General features: G+C 38.3%; 1 protein-coding gene across 5 annotated transcripts in view; it reads left to right on the top strand.

The window, feature by feature from the left end:
• The window catches only part of TERT (telomerase reverse transcriptase), a 422846-nt gene that overhangs the window by 48898 nt on the left and 351471 nt on the right, over positions 1 to 22477 (top strand). For all 5 annotated transcript variants that reach the window (XM_089437131.1, XM_089437132.1, XM_089437134.1 and 2 more), the window contains one exon: positions 13364 to 14574. In XM_089437131.1, coding sequence (XP_089293257.1) covers positions 13364 to 14574 — 1211 coding nt within the window. The remainder of the gene's footprint in view (positions 1 to 13363; positions 14575 to 22477) is intronic.

The raw sequence follows: 22477 nt of genomic DNA on the forward strand, positions 1-22477 counted from the left end.
CAGGGGCTTAGTGAGAATATCCGCGACCTGCTCATCAGTTCCTATATGATCGAGCCTTACGGCGCCTCGCTGTACCATATCCCGGATAAAGTGGTACTTGATATCAATATGCTTGGATCGGTCGTGGAACACAGGATTCTCAGTCATACGAATCCCACTCTGATTATCACAGAGTATTACAGTGGTATCTAGCACATGTTGGAACAGCTCACTAAAGAGCTTCCTCAACCAAACTGCTTCACAACAGGCCATACTAGCAGCAATGTATTCGGCCTCCGTGGTGCTCAAAGCCACCGACTTCTGCTTCCTGCTCATCCATGAGATCGAAGCAGAACCAAGATTGAAACAGCATCCAGATGTGCTCTTACGATCCACCACACTGCCAGCCCAATCGGCATCAGTATATCCCCGGAGTATCACACTCCCGGCAGTGTATCTCAGCCCATGGTTTATCGTGCCCCGAAGATATCTCAAAAGATTCTTGGCACCAACCCAGTGAAAATGATGAGGCTCAACCATCTGTTGACTCAAAGTATTCACTGCAAAACATATGTCCGGACGGGTGTTCACTAAGAACATCAAAGCTCCTATGAGTTGACGATACTCAGTAGGATTGGTCAAGATAGGCCCTGCAGCGCTGCCACTCAACTTCTTAAAGTTGAGTTCCATTGGTGTCGACACGGATTTACAGTCCACCATCCCAAATCTTTCCAGAAGCTTCACAATATACTTTCCTTGAGAAAGGAAAATCTCTCCAGGTCTCTGCCAGACCTCCAGGCCTAGGAAATAGTGCATCAGTCCTAGGTCTTTCATCTCGAACTCAGCAGCAAGCTCCCTCTTACATTGATGAATGAGATGGTCATCACCTGTCAGGAAGAGGTCGTCCACATACAGCACTAGAATGAGAGGCTTTCCTTCAGATCTAGGAAGATCTACTACTTTCTTCAGGGAAGCATCTTCGTCAAAAGTGACATCATGGCTTATCTCTACTTCCCTTTGACCAGGTACATAGACTCTATATGCCTTAGAAGTCTCACTGTAGCCCACAAACATTCCTTTCTTCCCAGTAGCATCCAGCTTACTTCTCTTTTCTTTCGGCACATGAAAATAGACAGGACATCCAAAAATTCTAAAATGTGAGACATCAGGTTTCTTACCAGAGAAAACCTCTTCGGGAGTTTTGGAGTCCAAAGTGGAATGAGGGCATCGGTTTTGAATGTACACAGCAGTATTTGCAGCTTCTCCCCACAGAAACTTTGGAAGACCCTAGTCACATAGCATGGCACGGGCAGCTTCCACAATAGTCCTATTCTTGCGTTCAGCAACACCATTCTGCTCAGGAGTATATGCAGTGGTAGTCTCCCTCTTAATGCCAGCTTCTCTGCAAAAGTCTTTGAACTCATTTGACTCATATTCAGTGCCATTGTCAGTCCTCAAAATCTTGATCTTCTTTCCGGTCGTATTTTCCACCAAGGCTTTGAAGGTACGGAACCACATGAAAGCCTCATCCTTCTTCTTCAAGAAGTATATCCAGGTTTTGCGAGAGAAGTCATCAGTAAATGTCATATAGTAAGAACATCCCCCCAGGGATGTTACAGGCAACATACCGGAAAGATCAGAATGGACCAGTTGCAATATCTCAGATGTCTTTGTGACACTTGAGGGGAAAGGTCCCCTTGTATGTTTTCCTTCAGCACAGCCCTTACATACACCTTTATGATTATTTCCAAAATCAGGCATCCCTGTCACCACCTTCCTTGCTTCGGGAAGAGCCTTGTAATGAAGGTGTCCAAATCTTCGGTGCCATAGTTCGGTTTGACGGATAGTATCACAAGTCATAGCTCCCAACAGACTCCCTCCAACCTGGTAGAGTGTACTAACTCTAAAACCAATTGAGATAGCTTCCTTGAAGCTCTTCTTCCACATGAGTACCTTTCCATCAGAGAAAGTTACATTGAATCCTTTGTCTTCCATGGCAGATACAGACACAAGGTTCTTCTTCAATTTGGGTACATAGAGTACATCTTGTAGATGGAGGACTTGTCCTTGAGACAAGTGGAGGGTCACAGTCCCGGTCCCTTTCACAGGATAAGTGGCATTATCCCCAAGGATAATTTCTAGATTAGTATCCCTTTCAACCATGTCAGAAAGTGCTTCCTTGAATCCGATGATGTGTCTTGAGGCACCACTATCGATTAGCCAGACATCCATAGTGTCGGGCGGAGATGCAGCTGAGAGAGCAGATATTAGAATATACTCATTTCTTTTATCAACAACATTAGACTCCTCATACCTGGTATTTCTGGTCCTTTTAGAAGGTGGATGGTTTCCTTCAAAGTGAGCCTTCCTCTTTCCTTTGGATTTGTCATTTCTTTGATTCCCATTCCTTCGGTTGTTGTTGTTGTCGTCACTATCGGGAGAATTCTTCTGGAAGGGGCATTCTCTAGCATAAACATTTACCCTTCTTCTTTTGAGTCTTAGTCCTTCCTTTGTCCTTGGAAGCACCAGAGTTCTTCTTTCGGGAATGAGCAACATAGGCAGCATTTCTTTCATTATCAAATTCCTTCATCCTTGTTTCTTCTTGCATACATCTAGACAGAAGCTCATCAAAGTTAGGGATGGTATTATTGTTGAGAATGGTTGCCCTTAGGATCTCTGCACCATAAAGACCACGACAACACTTCACTGTACTGCTTCTTTCATTATACTTAAACTGTAATAATCATGTTACTACTTCTTGTGACCCTTGTCATTGTGACTGCTTCTGAGATCATATTCATGTCGAGATCACTAGATCCGAATACAATGGAGACTATTGATATGATATATCTCCTTTTTCAGGGATGCCGAGAATCAATGTCATCACCTAAACATACTTCATTAATCTGGTTATGCTGAGACAGTAATATATATGAAATAGAGATAATATTCAAGATGACCTTCGTTGATCCGAGAGAGTTGATCCGTCACTGCTCCGTTTGAGTATACCGAGACTGTAGCTCTTGATTTGATTGTCACTGCTTAGATTGCAGTAGACACAGTCATCATTGAAATTCTCTTCAACGAGATTATATGCCGAGACTGAGACAGTATCTTCAGGATCACTGTGATCTCTATTAGGCCGTGAATATGATTAGCCCAGACTTCATGCCAAAACTGCATCCTCATCTGAGATCTTCTCTGGTCCATCTATCCGAGATTTGCACCTGCAATTTGAGAATGTATTTAGCCCAGAACTTGCCTCACTGTTGTGTCCTCATCGAAGTCATTACTGCTCCATACAGCCGAGATCATAACTGTATCTAAAACCGAAACAAAGTGCAGTCAAACCCTACTGCGACTCCTTCATTTCTTGCGGATTCATTATTCCTCAACTGTGGCTATAATTGTCACACTTGTATGGCGTATATATATATATATACATGATATATATATATATATATATATATATATATATATATCATGTATATGTATCCAAACTTCACGTAGAATGGCCATACCTGTATAGCGTATATATGTATCCCAAGTTCACGTAGAATGGCAGAGAGGAATGCAAAGTTCTGTTGCGTGAACATGTCTCGTTGACTACGTTTTATTGACCCATTGACTGCGTTTATATTTCTTCATAAGCCTGTTGCTTACTGCGGCTAGGGCATCACTGCATCTAGGGTATCACCTGTGGCTAGGTATCTACAGCTGGGGCAACGTACAGCAGCGAGGGTATCTCTCACCTTCACCAAAATCCCAGACGTGGAGAGGAGGAGACTACTCAAGAATGTGTTTAACAGCAGCAGAGGCATTTGATGGAGGTTCTTGAATCTTCCCTGTCACATGATCTAGGAGATCATGATCTTCTAATTTGAGATCTAATAACATCTTCCAGGCATGGAAGTCATCACTTCCAGTCAGCTTGTCATTCTCCCTGAATTCAAGCTTAGAGGAATCCATTTCATTCGATGATGATTGCTATAGATAGAGTTTGTCTTCACCTCAGCTCTGATACCATGTTAAGTTTTGTAGATGTTCTATGCTAAGAGCAATTTCACTTTTCTCACAACAATCATACAAGTAGATAAGCAAAATGCAGATAGAACATATAAGCAGATCTTACAGAAGACAAATCAGAAACAAGAAAAATGCATGTGATTGTTTCGACGGTCAACAGGATGCTTCAACCAGCAAAGTCTCCTTTGGTCAGCCAGCCCAGCATGTGTCACAACAACCCTCCAACCAGTAGATGAGTCAACCCAAGTCAGTTCTACAAAAGTCAACGCTGTCCTGAAAAGTTAATGCAGGGGCAGCAAGCTAAAAGTCAACGCAGCAGCAAAACGGTCAACCCTTTGACCTCGATTTTTGTGCCAGGTAGTATGGCCTTCAAAAATCGAACCTCCCACAAGTTTTCAGCTTGTTTGGACCAAGCGTTGACCAAAGTCAACGCTGGTCAAACTTCTGCGAAACCCTAGCAGCAGAAACATCCTCTTCGTCCTTCCCACGTGTGGCTGAAATTCGTCCTCCAGGTAGCTCGTACTTTTTAGGATGAGAGAGGAAGATGTGAGTTGTGTTGTGTTCAAATTCTCTCCAACTTTCCCTGTATATATATATCCATCAATGAGGGTGTGTGACACATCTGTTGGGCATGTGAGCCTACATTACAAAACTGGCTGACCTTTGCACATATAATTTATTAAGAATAATAAATTCAAAATATAGGTTCTGCTCATCGGATTAAGACTATTTTTATATGGATTTTACACCTCTCAGAAAGAGGAATCCAACAAAAATATTAGCCTCTTAATCTGAGCATCAGAACATGGAGTTTGGACCTAGTTGTCCAAATTTAACAAAGGGCATCAAGGCAAGTTGAAGGATATAAAAGAAAAGGATCTAGATCTATATTGAAGAATCCAACCCTAATTTTGATCAAACCCTAGATAGAAGACGCAGTCTACAACAACAAGAACTTTTAGTTTCGTAGTCATCATTAAAAGGCCACCAAGACCCTCTTCAAGTTGTCTACAAAGCAGGGTGGCTCGAAGGACCTTAAAAACGAAGATCACATCATCTTGGAGAAAGTAGAAACCCTAGTAGCAGTTCTGATCTACAAAATAAGGTGAAGCATATTGAAGGCAAGAAGGCATTGTCATCATCTTGAAGGATCATCTCCTTGCCCTAGAAGAAGATATTCCAAGGAAGCAGCAAATCATCCTCATCAAAAGAAGTAACCTTTTCTATTGGAGAAAGGCTTTTTCATTTGAAAGAAGATCATACAAGAGGAAGCTCTAATACATCTTCTTCAACCATTATCAAAGTGATCAAGTAGAAGAGTTCATCTTCACTTGTCAAGTAAGTATCTTTCATTCTATAATCAAGTTTAGATAAATGACTTCGTGTTTGCGAGGAGATTTATAAATTGGTTGGGTCATCGAAATTCCTTGCATAAGAAAGGAGGATAGATATAGTCCCTAAAAGAGAAGTCATTGATATCTATGGAAAAATCTCTGAAGGTCAAGCATTGTTTGAATGCATGGAAAAGGATCAAGGGACTCATAGGATTCTTATGAAATCAGTCAAAGGTCCTCTCATCCCTATGTAGCAGAGGAGACATCAAAGAGATATATGAAATGCTAGAAGATATATTCTCTGAAAATACAGTAAAGAAGGTCATATCACTTACTCTGATCTACTTAAAATTGAAGGTATCAAAGAATGAAGGGATATCTTTATAAGATCTCAAACGAGAGATTTGGGAGAGATGACAAGAAGATAATTATCATTGTTCTTAAATGCACTAAAGTTATACCTCATTCAACAACTTGTTTTCTCAATACTAGATAGAAAAAGACAAGTTGAGGGCAAACATGTTGAAGGTTAAAGGACTCAAACATTTGTAGAAAGGAAAGGGAAGTTTGGTCTCAAACAAGACATAACAATATAACTAAGATTCAATGTTATGGAAAGAAAGCTCATATCACCGAAAAGATGGAGGAAGTTGAAGAAAAAGGTCCAACGAAAGAGGGAGTAACAGATCTCTACTATGATTGAGATCGTATCCCTCACAAAAGGGTCTTATCATAAGCTCCTAAATCATTTGTTATAGATATGACCATGATAAATAATAAGATACATCGTGGCATCATGGAAACATTAGAAACAAGAGCTCATGACATCACCATGAGAATCATGAAGGATAGAAGGAACTAAATATATGACAGTCAAACAGGAAGAATATAGCTCTTGGGAACCTCTTTGGACATTGAAGTAAAGAATGAAGTCATCCAGGACAAGGCTCATCATACATCAAATAAAAAAGGAAACATTTGCCAGATGGGGATATGCAAGATCCTCAAGATTCTTTGATGAAATCCTCATCAAAGGATTCACTGATTGAGAGAGGAAGCAAATGTTTCATTAGGAACTCCAACTTGTGGAATTCATGGAATGATGGTATGATGACATGAGAAATGAAGCAGATCAAGGGGTTGAAGATCTTTTCAATCAAGGAAGCTGCTGGAAGAAGCCTAGATGACCTAAAGATAAATGAGGCATGTATGCTTGTATTTAGTATTATAAAGTCATGTCATATGGTTGCAGTAACATGGATCACTGCTTCTATTTTGAGAAGTGTGATCAAGGGAAAAAGGATCTCTTCCTCTGAAAGGATGTAGGAAGGCATAAGTTACACTAGATGAAATCAACATAATATGTCCTCATATGAAGTATGAGGTGGTTGACTAAAATTAAGAAACTCTGATTGAAAGCTCCTGGGGAATGGAATGTGTGAGGGAGAAAGAGATCGTGAGATATGCAACCATGATAAATGCAATCAACATCCGAAAGACCAAGAAGATTTGATTAGGAAATCTCCCAGAAAGATATGAAGACTCTGACAAAAGTTTGAAAAAGATGGAGACCCTTGACAATGGATATCTTTCAGAGACGTGTCAACATGTATGCAGGATGCTGATACCTACAGGAAAATGTCATGACGAAGCGCCATCTCATAAGGTACTATTCGATTTAATGTTATGTTTTGATTTCTTGAATAATATCTGGATGAGTTCATGCAGGGCTACTGGAACAAGAGTTGTAAGTGCAAGTACAACTAGCATTCATGTGGTGGATGAGAATTCCTGAAAGAAGCATGATGAGAAAGAAGTAACCATGTGAAGAAGGATCCAGATATGTACCAAGAAAGCCACTTTCTGTGAAGAAAGGAATGGCATGATGAACCAAGGAGGAAAGTGATCGATGGCTAATGCCCTACAAGAAAGAAGCTCGATTGAATTTCATGACATTAAGAAAAGAAATTGATCAAGTAGTTGAAAGACCCATGAATAAGAAGCTGTTGATGAAAAGGAGAATCCCTATTTAAGAGGGAGCTTTGACAAGTCCCTAATTAAGAGGGAGCTTGGCCAAGTTCCTGGTCAGAAGGAGCTTGGGACCTGGGTACATTCCTTTACAGGAATGGGCATATCTTCCCTAGTTGAGAAGGAGAGATAAACATAGCATTCTTGTCTTCACTTGGGAAGAAAGAATGGAGGATTGGGTAATCATCTGGCATTCGATACTCTTTGAGGATGTGTAGGGCATCCAAGAGAAGAGTAGGAAAGAGGACCAATATTCTTTGAGGGTTGGGAACCCAAGATAAGAATAGTCCTAGAAGGTCATACTCAGTGAACACTCGGGTGGGTATGTACCTTGAGAGACAATGGTGAAGGTTTCTATAGTCATTGGTCTCACCAACATTGTGCTCTGATCTGATGAGAGATAGAGCTATTAGTCAAGGCCTTGCTGTGGAAGCAATGTTGGTTATTATGATGCTATACATATGGGTTACCAATCCGATTCTTCTTATGAGAAATTTTTCAGATTGAGAATGACCAAGTACCATTATGAATACCTCCCTAGTTAAGAGGGAGTGTTGTAGAATGTAACTAGGTCCGGTCTTCATAATGACATGATCTTTGTAAATGATGAAAGAAATAAAAATTATTTTTGTATGCCTTGCTACATGGGTTTCATGAGCAAGAGGTTTATTTGTTTAGTGGCTGCCATTGAGAGTCTTAGGATTTATTATTGAGTCAAAGAGTTAATGTCATATGAAGAAGCTCTTCTTGAGCGTATGTTTAACGTACACAAGTCTATAGAAATGCCTAGGAGCCCTCCAAAGACAAGCACAATCCTTCTTGAAGAACTTGGCCTCCAAACAATATAAAGAGAAGTCATGTCGGCTCATATAAGGTGACACATCTCTTGACACGGTCATGTTGGCTTAATATGTGGGTCGAACTACTATAAATACCCAGCTAGCGTCTTCTTAAAAGAGCTAGTACAGAACTCAGATTCTCTGAAAATTTCGGATGGGTACAGGGCCTGAGATTTCCGCATTACAGGAGTACAAATCTCGAACGCCTCTACAACTTCTGTGGGTAATTAGAGTGAGTAATTATAGTCACAAAACTTCGCAATTCGGACAAGCATCTATGTGTCTCGGCCTCGTCAAAATCACAGTCTTGATAACTGTGATGAGAAGGATTTCAGTGATCCCATTGTGACACACTCTGTCTCGGCATGCATTCTGGACACAATCATGATCTCGACGTAATGGTAATCATGATCTTAGCCATGATCTTGATGAAGACGTAGTTTCAAGGTCATGATCTTGATGAAGATCTCGATGCAACTCAAATATATACATATATACATATCTCAGTACATAGATCTTCTTGTTATGGTGAAGGTCTCAGTGAAGGAGCAACAATGATCTCAATAAAGGTGCAACAATGATCTCGTTGAAGGTGCAATTGTAAAGACCTCAGTGGTGCAATAGTGAAAACTTCGATATTGCAGCAATGATGACATCAGTAACAGTGATTATGATCTCAACAATGATGAAGAAGAGGATTAGTGTCTTGGTCTTGGAGTGGTTAAATAAGTCAAGGGTCATGGTCTTGGTATTCGTCAATTGGAATCTCTACAAGAAGAATTTTTGTGCGGGTTTTCCTCTCAAAGAGTGAGAGGTTTTGGCCCTGGCAGAAAGCCAACATCTTGTGTTCTTGTCTCTTTTGTTTTGGTATCTATTTGATGAAGTAAGCAATCTCACTCTAATAATAACAAGAGAGGATTGTGTTAATAAGGAAAAGTAAAGTGTACCTCACAAATAGTTATAATCGTGAGAAGAATCTCATTAACCTAATTGCCCTAGATTCTTCAACAAGGGGAGCGAGTAGTGAGGTTGGGTAGTTGCGTTGGTTTGTACGGTGGTAAGCAGTTAGCTGAATGAGCGACCGTTGATTGTAGACGGAGACAATGTCGATTAGCTGAGACGACGGTGGTGATGTTACATGGTGTTGTTGGTGGTAAGTCGAAAATTCAGCCACACGTAATATGCTATTTTATTTTCTATATATATATATATATTTTATTTTATTATTATAAATAATTTATTATTATTCTTATTCTTATTCTTTTATATATATATATTTATTTATTTTTTTTTTTTTTACTTTTAACTTTCTATATTTATTTTTGATTTTTTTTAATAATATTTCCTTTTTTTTTTCAATTTTATTGTTTTTGGAAATATTTTTTCTTTGACTTTTTTTTTACCCATTTTCCTCCCTTTTTTTAATTCCTTATTTTTTTCTTATATATATTTCTTTTTTTTGTTTAATTTAATATTTTTTTCCTTTTTTTTTAATATTTGGTTTTTCTTTTTATCTTTATATATATAATTTTTTTTAATAATATTTCTTTTTTTTTTGAAGTGGCCAAAGGCCTAATGACAAGATGGAGAAACTCCAAAACTTGTATGTAGAAACGCTTGAATCATGACAGCAACAAGGTTGACGAAATTTCGATGGCCAAAGGCCGAATCAGACTAGCTTTGTGCAGTGGTTGAGGGGCCAGAGGATCGGACAACTCAGATACCAATGTAACGAACAAAGTTCGTATACTCAGACGTATGCTTTGATACCAATGTAACGAACAAGATTCATATACTCAACAGACTACTTCAAAAGATTTGAATATAAGAATATCCATGATAGGATAGTAATATATTATCAAATAATTGTTGAATGTACAGTGATGTCTGATCGTTACAAATAAGGCCCGCTTATATACCTAGGCAGTTCCTCTTCATGGAAGGTCATGTCCTATTTAGACATGCCTCTTCAGTACTAACTACTAATTAACTAATCATTATTACAATTATCATCATTATATATATATATATTATTCATAACAAAGATCACATCTCCATAAGTAGTAAGTTGCACTATGCTAAGTTGAGCTCTCTAAAGGAGGTCAAAATCTAGGAGTGATGATGAAAAATAACAATGGTGCGATCCTCTATTTATATGAACTTTGAAGTCAATTATTCTCATTAATTAGCCTAAAAGCCCTATGACAAGTTCAATTTTGAATGTGGATGAAGAAAATGGGTCACAAGTACATGCCAACCCAATAGCTCATTACAACAAAATAAGCCACCTAAAGCCCACATGTATGGGTCAAAACTCCTCTCAAGCATGACATCATGCCCTTTTAGGGCAAATAAAGCTCCAAAAATGCATGGAATGGGCAAGATGCATCTCCAACCATCATAATCAACCAAGTGATTGAGGGTAAGCCCTCAAATCAAGCCTCAAAATGTCTCCATATGTCAAAAGCCAACTTTGGGTGCCCTGCGTCATCTCCAAGGGGGCCATCAAGACAACGTGGTGCAATCTCTCTCAAGTGTTGGGGCTCCATGAAGTGGTACAAGCCCTCCCTAGTCATCTTGGGGATGACCATCATCATTTGGACTCCAAATCAAGCCATGCCCATCAAACAATGTCAAGGCTAGCCTAGGGGCATGTTGGGTCCACTAGGTACATCATCAAGAATCTCCAACATGAAGCAAAGTGAGCTCAACGTTTCAACATCTGGGGGTGCTTTGAGGTGTTAGTCAATTGTTGAAATCATCAAAGTGCCCAATGCTTTGTTGTGGAGGGGCAATGGTGCATCTGCAAGGTCATCACTGCTTTCTAGATGTGTGGTACAATCTTTGCATCATGTGAAGTACAAGCATGGAATGTCTGCCCTCAAGGAACCCCTGACAAAACCATCTTAAATTCATGTGAAAGAAACCATTCATTCGACCATAAATGCATCGTAGTGGAGCATACTTAATTGTTAAGGGCATAGTATCACTTCAAATTGGGATCACCTTCGAATATCTAACTAGATCAAGCCCCATAAAAGTGTTCCCTACCTTCTTAGGGTTGGCCAGATGATCAAACCTATTTGGTGCTTCTAGCTCCTAAGGGGAGGTGACATGTCCAAGGTCGATGCTTCAATTCATAGGTGTTTGTGATAGTGGTGGGAACAGAAGGGAAATGCTTCATGGCTGGGTGCCATGGCCATGGAACCAATTGATGGAGGTCCATCATCCTGAGTGTATAAATGTATGGAGGGAGCAATCATGGAGGCATGAGTTACCCCTTTCCTGAGCCTGCTTTTTCCACCCCTCTGGTGCATCTTTTACTTCTTTTGGATAATGCTTTGATAAAGAACATAGCTCAGGTTTTTTAAGCTTGCTTTTAATGGTATAGCATTTATTTACCCCTTAAGTATGTGTCTGTTTTTCTCTCATTATGGTTGGGACATGCAAGGGTTCCTCTATAATATGATGGAGTGTTTAGTGCTCAGAAATTTAGTAATTTAGTGATGTGTAATGACGGGGGTAGAGCTCATGCTAGGCTTTTGCCCAAGTGCTAAGTTTTGTCTCGGCCATATTTTGCCTTTTATCTTTTCATTTTTGTTTCTTGTGGTCATCTTATCCTTTTGCCTTTCTTTTAGCTGCCTCAACCTGTAGGGAAAAGTTTTACGACCCTGACTCAAGGATGTGGATGTGAGGGTGCCGAATCCCAAAGAACCAATGACAGCAAACCTGAAGGATGGATTTGAAATCCGGGGAATGATGAAAGCTGTTAAGTATGGATTCTGGAATGGCTATGGCCACGCTACTTCAATCCAGATTTTCCAAGTAGTGCCCCTTTTATAACCCTAACGCCTCAGAAGAGGTCCCACTGGACTAGGGCCAAAGACTAAGCCCACTAGTAAGGTGAGAGAACAGGCTTACAGTCAAGACTGGTCAATCATCCAGATCACCCATTTATCCAATGTTAGAATGCCCAAAACATTAAGTAAAAGCACTTGATTGCAAAATGGTTAAAGTACCTGCCAAGTGGTAGGCCATCTTCCTTTAAGAGGAATGCCAGATGGTGAAAGGTGTATGACTGGTGGAAATGGTGGAGGTGTGTGTCATATCATCATAACTGAACAATGTATAGGGCTGCTTGCTTGCTGGCTATCCAAGATTGGTGAGAAATTTTCTCCTATGGGGCTACCCATTTTTTTTGTGGGTAACAGGGACTATAAAATCTCTGGGTTTTTTGAAGTGTCCCAATCACTGAACCTGAGTATTGGTGAGAAATCCCGATCAGTGTGGAAAAAGTTCGGGCGATTTTTTTATTTTTTTGGCTGGCCGATTAAATCGGCCGATTTTTTGCCCCGAAAAAATCCGAAAAAGTCAATCAAAAAATCGTGGTATTTTTTTAATGATTTTTTTGTTTGTTTGAAAAAATCGGGATTTTATTGAAAAAATCGGGATTTTATTGAAAAAGTCCAATTTTGCCGACTTTTTGCCGACTTTTTCGAAAAACTCCCGACTTTTTCAACTTTTGGACCCTTGCCGATTTAATCCCGACTTCGACTTTTTCCACATTGATCCCGATATCCCGAGTCCATAATTGCCATAATTGTTAATAATTTTTCATGCACTAAAATGATTTTATTTGTGTGTTTTTTTTGGTACTGCTTAGTATGGTGAGCATACCAAGGCAAATGGTACCAGACCTTGCTCATGTGGAGGCCAGTGATTACACAAACACTAGCTTCTCAAGTCGGTGTTGTTTCTTTTTCCTTTATCAGAACATTCAAAGTCATTTTAAGTGCAGGATTAGCTACTTGTGCATATATTGTTATTCCTTTCAGGCATAGTAACTTGGGCTATAACATGATCACAGTTATGGATAACAAGAGGCTGGTGGGTATAACTGCAAATAATCTAAAATACTATCCTTGTTTTAACTGCAAATAATCTGAAATACTATCCTTGTTTTATTGGGTATTCTGTGTATTTTGTGGCAGGGATAATTAGGCTGGGTGCAAGTCTTGTTATTTTGTGTATAAACTTTAAATTCTGTGATGAAATTATAGAACTTTTAACTGGATGAATTGATACTGATCTGCTCAGTTACTAATTCTTTGTCAAAGTGAAACATGGAAGTTCATTTTTTATTTTTGAACTTTTCAGGTTTCCAGTTTGAGAGTGAATGGTCTCATGCCAAGGATGACTGTCAGTTAAAAGCCTATAGTCATTGCATTCAGATGGATAGGAAAATGCCCCTTGCAGAATATATTGGCTTTGGTTTGAATTTGTCTAACTCTTCAAGAAACTGGACTGGCATGAATGGTTATGAAAGAGTTTGCAGGGATGACAAAAAAAGACCATACATCTCTGATTATTGGACTACTGAATACAAGAACATGAAAGCTGATAGGGAAACAAGAACATTCAAACAAAGAAGACGCTTTGTTGATTCTAATGCAGTCTGCAGATCTGGGGATCACTGTGAGGATGGTTGTTCCGCTGGAACTACAGCCCTGGATTACCAACATATCGGACATGTAATTGCAGAGATGAATGCATCTTATAGACCTTTAAAAGAACATTCAGGAAGGGGATCAGTTAATCTGCCCAGAAGCTGTAGCCATTTAAGTAATAAATCTCAGCGTTATTTTTTGCCCAGTTTAGAGTCTGACTTGACATATGACCCAGTTTTCCACCCAGGATGTGAAGGAGAAGAACATGTCATGCAAAACTGTTCAAATTTAGAAAACAATCCTATAGAAGCATTGCAGTCTTCAAGCTATGATGTTGCTAAACATGGAGGTCAATCCAAAAAACGCTGTAGGCCTTTCCGTTGGCAGCGCTGTGAGAGATACAAAGCCCGAAAAAGAGTCTGCAAAGTGAAAGATGGCACACTGAAAGATTCTTTATCAAGTCAGCAGCTTCTGTCACCATCTGATTGTCACACTCCAATGGGAAATGACAGATATTTAAAGCGGATTGATGGAGCATTTCAATACGTTTCTCCAAATGATTCAATGGAAAAGCTCAATGTTGCAAGAGAATTTTCAGATAAAATACTAGTTTATGACCAGATGTTTTCTTTGGAGTCCAATTTGCAGTCATTAAATGGAAAAGAAGACAGTGGACAAAAGGTAGACATGTTTCAACATGTTAAATGGAATGGATTGTCAAGCTCAAAAGATAACCATATTTGCCAATATGGAATTGAGAAGGTTGATAATGTCTTAATATCAATATCCAAAAACCAAACACGGTGCCCGTGTAAAAATCAGTGCTGTTCCAAGTTCATCATTAACCCCACTAATCCTGTGGCTTTTGAAAAAGGTGCCAATCATAAGAAGGAAAGCACACATGTGTATAATAGAAGAAAGGTAATACATTCGATTCTTTTGATTAGAAAACTTGTATTTTCTTTCTCCTAGCAGTATAACCATCCTCTTGGATGAAATTGTGCTTAAAGAGGTATTTGTACGTTCTTCTTGTGCGGTAATTTTGTAAGGTTTAGAAATGTTACTTCTACTTTGTTTCTAAAGTACCAAAAATAATGTTTTCACTGTATCCATATATTATTTGCAGACCAGGGTCATGGATGCTCTGGAATCACACTTACTTATATTGACTTGGCCCATAGTTTATAGCTCTCTCATCTATATTGAAAAATTGCTTGCAAATGTTTCTGATATTAGCCGAATCCAAAGCCCGTTGAAAAGGCAAAAGCTTTGCTAATGCAATTTGGTGAGCTGCTTCTGGACACCTGCCCCAATACAACTAAGAAATACCCAACTTGGATTGTGCATGAGCATTGGCTCATTGTCATATAGTTAAGAGATCAGCTCCCTCTTGCAGCCAGGTAAAGAAGAGACAAATTATCAAATTGAGCCCGATAATTAGAATTCCTAATTAACTTTTTAAGAACATGACCTTCAGTACCTGTTTGAACTTTGAGCTACTAGTTTATCCAACACTGGCTCTGAAAATCCAGTCTCCCATAAGTAACTTTGCTACATTCAAAGGTATATTTACATTGAGTATAATTTATAGTATATACCATACCTAATTTACTAAAATCTAGCAAATTGGGGGATGTGCATATCCCCATTTTGAAAACTGAAACAAAAGGTATATGTCACCATTATCGCTCCTGTAAGCATGGTTGTCAAAGATCTTTGCAGCCTGCTAAAACTGACACACACAAGACATGAGCCCATTGTCAAATCAGCCCAAATGCCTGCTCTGTAATCCCAACTACCTTCAAAATGGCTATGGGAGGCTTCCCTTGGATGACCTCAACCAACCAACACAAAACTGGTGCCTTGTATGGAGTCTAATGGCCGAATTGAAGGAGTTATTGCTGTCTGTTGTTTTAATATGTCAAGTCCACAGGAAAGTATAACTAAAACAGCAAGAAAAGATGCCAAAATATACTAAGATATATCATGTGAGTAGTCAAAATGAGTGTGCAACGAATGTGCTAAGCAAATATGAAATTATTTTTACGATTTGTACCTTGGTTAGAGGGGTTTCTGTGCAATTTAACTTGCTATTTTATAACTACAGTCTGCAAAATGTGCAGAAAATTGCAGAAAACAACAAGGAAATACCCTGTGAAGACCACCTAAAAGTGCCTAGATACTTTTAGATCCAAGATCTAGGGGTGGGGAGACTATAAGACAAAAGTTGAGTCACTTTGGACCACTTTTAAGCCTTAAAACAATTTTTTGCAAGCTGAAAATTCACTCTTTGAGGTTATGGGGTCAAAATCACCCTGGGCGGAAACCCAACAAATTATTCCTGTGAAACATGAATGGTTTAATGGCTGAAAATGATTACTTTTAGCTACAAGCTAAAGATAGGAACTTGGAAAGTTAGATATGAAGCTAAAACTAGGTGTGTTTAAGATACTTCAATATGCACCTTGTGTGCTGAGAAATCCCTGAAAATTGTTGCACTACAGCTCTGACCTCTACTGCAAATCTGCTCAAATAACTTAATACACCCGTTGTTGAGAAATCTAGGGCATTAGCATTAGGTGATTTCTCTTTCATTAGTGACTGCTTGTGAATGCTTTTTACTTGTTTAGATTAGGATCTTCTTCATGCTAGATTATTAGCGTTCTTCTTCATCAAACAGTAACCAATGCATGAACATAAATAGACAAGAGACACAGCATGTAGGTTATGAGCCAGGGGGGAAACCTCTCACTCTTTGAGAGGAAAACCCGCACAAATTCTTCTTATAGAGATTTCAATTGACCAATACCAAGACCCTTGACCTATTAGCCACTCCAAGACCAAGACACACGTTCTCTTGTCAATACTCTTCTTGCCTCCTCTTCCACTGAGATCTTCATCATTGCCTTGATACTGGGATCTTCTTCACTGCCTTGAAATCACTGTTTCCTTCACGAGCCTTTATCACAGAGGTAGTATAATAGTATTGCCAACAATGAACTGTTATGTCATCAATGATACCTTACTGCATTTGATGTAACACCGAGACAGAGGTACTGCACGGTAGCATCTATACTGTGATCCGACTTCCCTTCAACACTTTGTCATCCCACATTGTTGACTGTCCATCCAAAATACAGAGAGAAACATCCTATCCTAAACAGAGATTTGAACTTGTTGACTGTGATAGAAGTCCGAATTTGTCACTGTTGCAATCCACCCAAAACAGAGATTGAACTGCTTGGAGACCGAACTCATCACTGCTCTCTTCATCTGAAAATATTTGAACTGTTGACTGTAGTTCATCACAGAAAACTTCAGAGGAATCCGAACTTCTGTTGCCACCGAAAATCTCAGACATCCGAACTTCTGTTGCCACCGAAAACTTCAGAGAGAGATGACCGAAATTCTGTCTTTGGGGAATAGGCCGAGGTGCCTATTTATAGTGGTTTGTCCGTCATATATAAGTCGACATGAGTTTATGAGCCAGTGTGTCTCCATAATGTGAGCCGACATGAGTTTATTCATCTTGAGGCTGACATAGGAAGAGGACTGTGTGCTTGTTGTTGGAGGGCTATTTTACTAGAATACATTTGACATATCTTCATACATGACATTGACTCTTTGAAAAATCCTAAGGTTCTCAATGGGAGCCATCTAAAATAAACCGCTTGCTCATGAAACCCATGAAGCAAGGTATTATAAAAATAATTTTATTCTCTTAATTTCATCATTTACAAAGATCATAATTACATGTCATTATGAAGACCGAACCTAGTTACATTTTACAACACGTGTGAAATATATGTGTAAAATATGTTCAAAAAAAGATGTATTAATTCTTTGGCTTTGATATAGAAATAATTTCTCTTTTGCCCAAGGATTTACTAGCTATGTATGGTAAAACTTATGGAACAAACTAGTGAATAAAACAAAAAGGAAAATTTTGGATTTTATAAGTGAGGTGGTTGGTGGAGTGAGGCTTATCGTGGCGTTTTACTTGCCACTTTGCTGTGTTGCGATCACAATCCTCTCTTTGTTAGTGTTTCCTTGAGGAGTATGATTGAATGAGGAGTCAAGGTGAGTCTATCTCACTCAAACTAGTCTAGAAAAATTGAAAAAAATTCGATCTTGCTAGGAGGATTTACTCATTTGAAATGCCCTAATTGCTATATCAATAGTAACAATAACATCCCGCACTCATCTTGAAAATACCACCCTAGTATAATGTCCCATCTTGAATTACGTGAAAAACGAGATATTAGCATGCATATGATAGCTACGTATGCATGCATCGCATATACTGCACTAGTATACATACTAGTTGATATTGAAAATGTCTAAGTATGGGGTAATGAATTGATTTATGAAGTAAATACCTAACTCCTTTAGAGTATGATATCAATAGTAACAATAACATCCCGCACTCATGTTGAAGATACCACCCTAGTATAATGTCCCATCTTGAATTACGTGCAAAACGAGATATTAGCATGCATATGATAGCTACGTATGGATGCATCGCATATACTGCACTAGTATACATACTAGTTGATATTGAAAATGTCTAAGTATGGGGTAATGAATTGATTTGTGAAGTAAATACCTAACTTGTTTAGAGTATGATGAATATGTCGAGTAGGGCACTTAATATGTATACCACCATTATAATATATATATATAATACATTATTCAATGATAAAGTAGATATACAAGATTGTAAACTAAATTAATTTTATAAATTAATAAAATTTATAAAAAGTAAGAATTAAATTAAAATCTTAATAAAAGTATAAGTTAATTTTACTAAAGTTCCTTTTAAAAGGTTACTTGTGAATAATTCGTGAATTAAAGTTAGAAACCCATGTATATTATTCAGTACACATATAAAATCTGATTGCCTCTTCAGAACCTGGGAAAAACTAGATGACTATTCTAGGCTTCCATGTGCCAAAAGGCAAAGGATACAGAAGGCCTCGGGAAAGGATACATAAGGCCTTGCTGGAGGCTAAGACTAGCGTGGAAAAAGTCGCCAAAAAGTCACGATTAAATCGTCAAAGTTTGATTTTTTGGACTAGTTGGTCCACTTTTTGGCGATTTTTTCCCAGTTGAAAAAGTCGGGATTAAATCGGGAGTTTTCCAAAAAATCCTGAGGTAGTTTCTTTAAGGACTTTTTAATTTTTTTTTTTGAAAAAATGGGGATTTTATTGAAAAAATCACGATAAAATCGGGAGATTTTCCAAAAAATCGTTAGTGAGGTAGTTTTTTTTAACAAATTTATTAATTTTGTTTAAAAATGAATATTTTTGTATTTTTTTTTAAATTTTGTCGACTTTTTTAAAAACCTCCCAACTTGAACGACTTTTTCAATTTTTGGACCCTTGCCGATTTAATCCTGACTTCGATTTTTTCCACATTGGCTAAGACAGTGGTGTGGAGGATATAAAGAGAAGGAATAACGCATAAAAGGGAGAGGAGTTTTGGGAGTATTACACAGACATGGGAGGAATTTCCAACAGAGCCACAGACAGAGAGTAAAAACTGAGCCTTGATCGTTCTTGGAGCTTTGGGCACAGGGGCTAGAAGACATTTTGAAGTCTTTTGGATCTGGGAACCAGATAGGTTGATCCCAGATAAGCTGAGAGAAAAGGGCTGATTTTGTAACGGGAGGGGGAGAAACAACATGCAAAAACACCTTCAAATGAAAGTTCCAGGTAAGTACCTGCAAATGTATTATTAAATGCTGGCTAAAATTCACTGTCTAGTTAAATATGAATCTGGGTATAAGTTTAAAACTAAATTTTGTTAATTGCTGAATTTAGGGCTTTAGATTTGATATCAGAGCATGAGTTTCAAGCCTTGGGACCTTTACAGGCCCTACACCTACAATGCGTTGGAGATAATTCCTATAGTTTTTTTTGTTTTTACTGTGAAGTACTGCCTTGTTAGTGTCAACCCTTAGAAAATTGAGAATACAATGATGAACAAGGCAGGGTTTTTGAGTAATGTTTTCCCTCTCCATGAAATTCCAAATTTGTTTCCATATTTCCCATTTCCAGACATTGGAATTGGAATCAACCTGACGAGATTCTGCTTCTGTTCTAACCATCATTACTTTGAGAGCGTTGGTGTCTAGACGCAGCCTGTTGGTCTTGTAAGCCTCTTTGTCAAAGGCTATTGAGCTATTGCTGTCTACTTGAATTTGGCTGTAACATTGTGGTACTGGTCGATATACCCTTTCCTTTAGTCTTGTTGAAACCCAATTCTTGAAGAGCACAGGGCAGTGGGATTTTCCTTGACCACCATTAGCATTTTATTTATTTATTTGCGTAATAGTTAGAGTTGATGTTGATTATATACTAAGTCATCTGACACGGGTGTTGGGTACTAAGTTGCTCCTAAAGAATCTGCGTAATCCTTTGTCCATTAATTTATCAACCTGGGATTCGTCTTTTTGTTACAAAGTTGTCGGCACAGTCTATTCAGGGATAGTGCTTTAAACTATTGTGGCATATGTAAGACTAATATAAAGCAAAGGCTATGAAGGAATACTTTCAAAAAATACTAGGTCTTATCAAGCTATAAATAAGAATAAATTGCTATGCAGAAATCATAGAATTGTTTAGCTATTTCTTCAGAAAAAGATATTAAATTCCACCAAACCAACAATCCTCATTACAATGTGAAATTTTAGAATAATGTATAATGCTCTTCAAAGGAAATTCACTCTTAATCACTAATTACTATAATCACTCGTAAATGCTAACAGTAAAGCATGGTAATGGAAATTCACTCAGTTACAAAGTAAATCTGAAGATGCACACAATTGAATAATAAAATCTGAGAACTCATCCTACGGAATAGTAAATCTGAGCATTCACGCAAATGAATCGTAAGTCTAAAGATTCACACAACTGAATAGTAAATCTAAAAATTCACATAGGGAACAAGTCATTCAAGTGAAAAGTAATAAAAGGTAATAATACAAGGAAGACAATAATCGCTCCAGTGACTGGGCCCACGGTCTCCGGAAGTAATTGTCCTAGAGAAATTTCAATATACTAGATTAAAGCTGAAGCATCTGAACTTTCATTGATATCAAAATGAATTACAAAAAGGTCTGTAAATATTTAAGGCAGTTTGGCTGTTCAATCACCCTTTATAGTCGGTGAGAATAATCAAAATCATCCCTCGTTTACTGAAGTTTAATTGCATTTATATATTACAATGTATTTCAAATGTTGGAATAGTAAATCTATCCTGAGATCAGAAGGTTCTCAAGATTGCTTATTTAAACTATAAAATCTCTGAGATGACAAATTGTATCCTCTCCTTGACTGTTCCATGCACATAGGCACGAATCCTTAATCAACATGCCACAATTAGCCCAACGGTTCTTCCATCACTTGGTTCCTCTTCAGCGATTCGAGGGAACAACAATCATCCATCAAATATCTGCTGTACATAAATTAACCCAAAATGTGAATTTATGATATCTTTAAGTACTCAAATTAACTCATTAACAAGATGGAATACTAAGATGTTATTAACTACTTTCTAGAGCTTCTGTCTCCCAAATTATAATAAACTAAACTTAAAGAACTTGAAAAACGAATCATTAACTGAAGAAACAAAGGAAAGAAGCATACCAATTCCACAACCCAACATCAATCCCAAGCTTACCTTTTTGCATGTCCTCATGCAAAGAGATGATTAACATGTACGAGTGCTAAAGAGTAGGCTGGGTTGGGCTGTTCACCATAGTGCCGAAACCCATTTCTCTTTTGGATTTCCTTGAAGGCTCTAGTCATATCTTCCTTAGAGAGTTCATATTCAGGTTTGTAGTCATCTGGAGGGTACGAGATGATGGGGCATTTATACCTGCATCCGATCCATTTAGGTCCTTTGGTCAAGACCAAATGAGCATACTCTTGCATTCTACTTGTTGCCGCTTGAAAATTTCTGTAGTTAAATGGTTCCTTGTTTTTTACCTCGTTGGTGGACATCTTCCACCTCTGTTTAGTGGCTCAGAGGGCTTCTACTTTGATTTCCTCAAAATATTCCAATCCAACCTGGAGAACATCATTATGAACAGGTGCAAGAACAGGGACAACACCAGATTGTTCCATAAACTTTTTATGCTTGATGAGTGTGCGCAAAGGGATTTTTGGTTCACCCCTGACCCAGAGGTCAAGACCATTCTCCCTTCTTTGGAATGTGTCATGAGATTTTGACCATCTAATTTGATTCCTGGAAAAATAGATAAAGGCTTGGAATTGCACATTGCCAATAAAGGGGCTAGGGTTTTCATCCCTCTGGTCCTCTAAGAAGAAATTATGCATGTACAGTTCGCATAAAAAGTATTTTACATGATCATCTTGCTATTGAAAAGATTTAATAAAATCAAAGACAATATTAAATTCAGAGGGTTGTCCGGACCAAACAACTTTAACTTTAAGCAGTAGATATCACTCAAGTAAGAATAGAGCATAATTCTTGGTTGGAGACCTGCAAGACAAAGCATCAAAGTAAATGGAGCAAACCTCCTTGGTTTGTTCCAAGGCTTTCTCAAGTTGGCCCTACACCATTTTTGTCTTTTTCTTTGTTGCCTTGAGTTTAGCATAGGTCTCATCCTCAGTGATGGACAATGCTTTAAACTTTTGTAATAAATCCTGGTGCTCCTTTCGATTCACCACTTCTCCTCAGTATCATCTCAGGGTTTGCTGATGTTCCTCCAATCTTTTATTCAACACCTGGATGGTGGCATCCATAATCAATGGGGTGTAAGGAGGTATAGTTTCTGTTTGAGTGGTCCTATTAATGG

The sequence above is a fragment of the Pinus tabuliformis genome, chromosome 5_2 (genome assembly GCF_031772625.1).
Source record: "Pinus tabuliformis cultivar Carrire ecotype Pingquan chromosome 5_2, CPIR1, whole genome shotgun sequence".
NCBI classification, from domain to species: Eukaryota; Viridiplantae; Streptophyta; class Pinopsida; order Pinales; family Pinaceae; genus Pinus; species Pinus tabuliformis.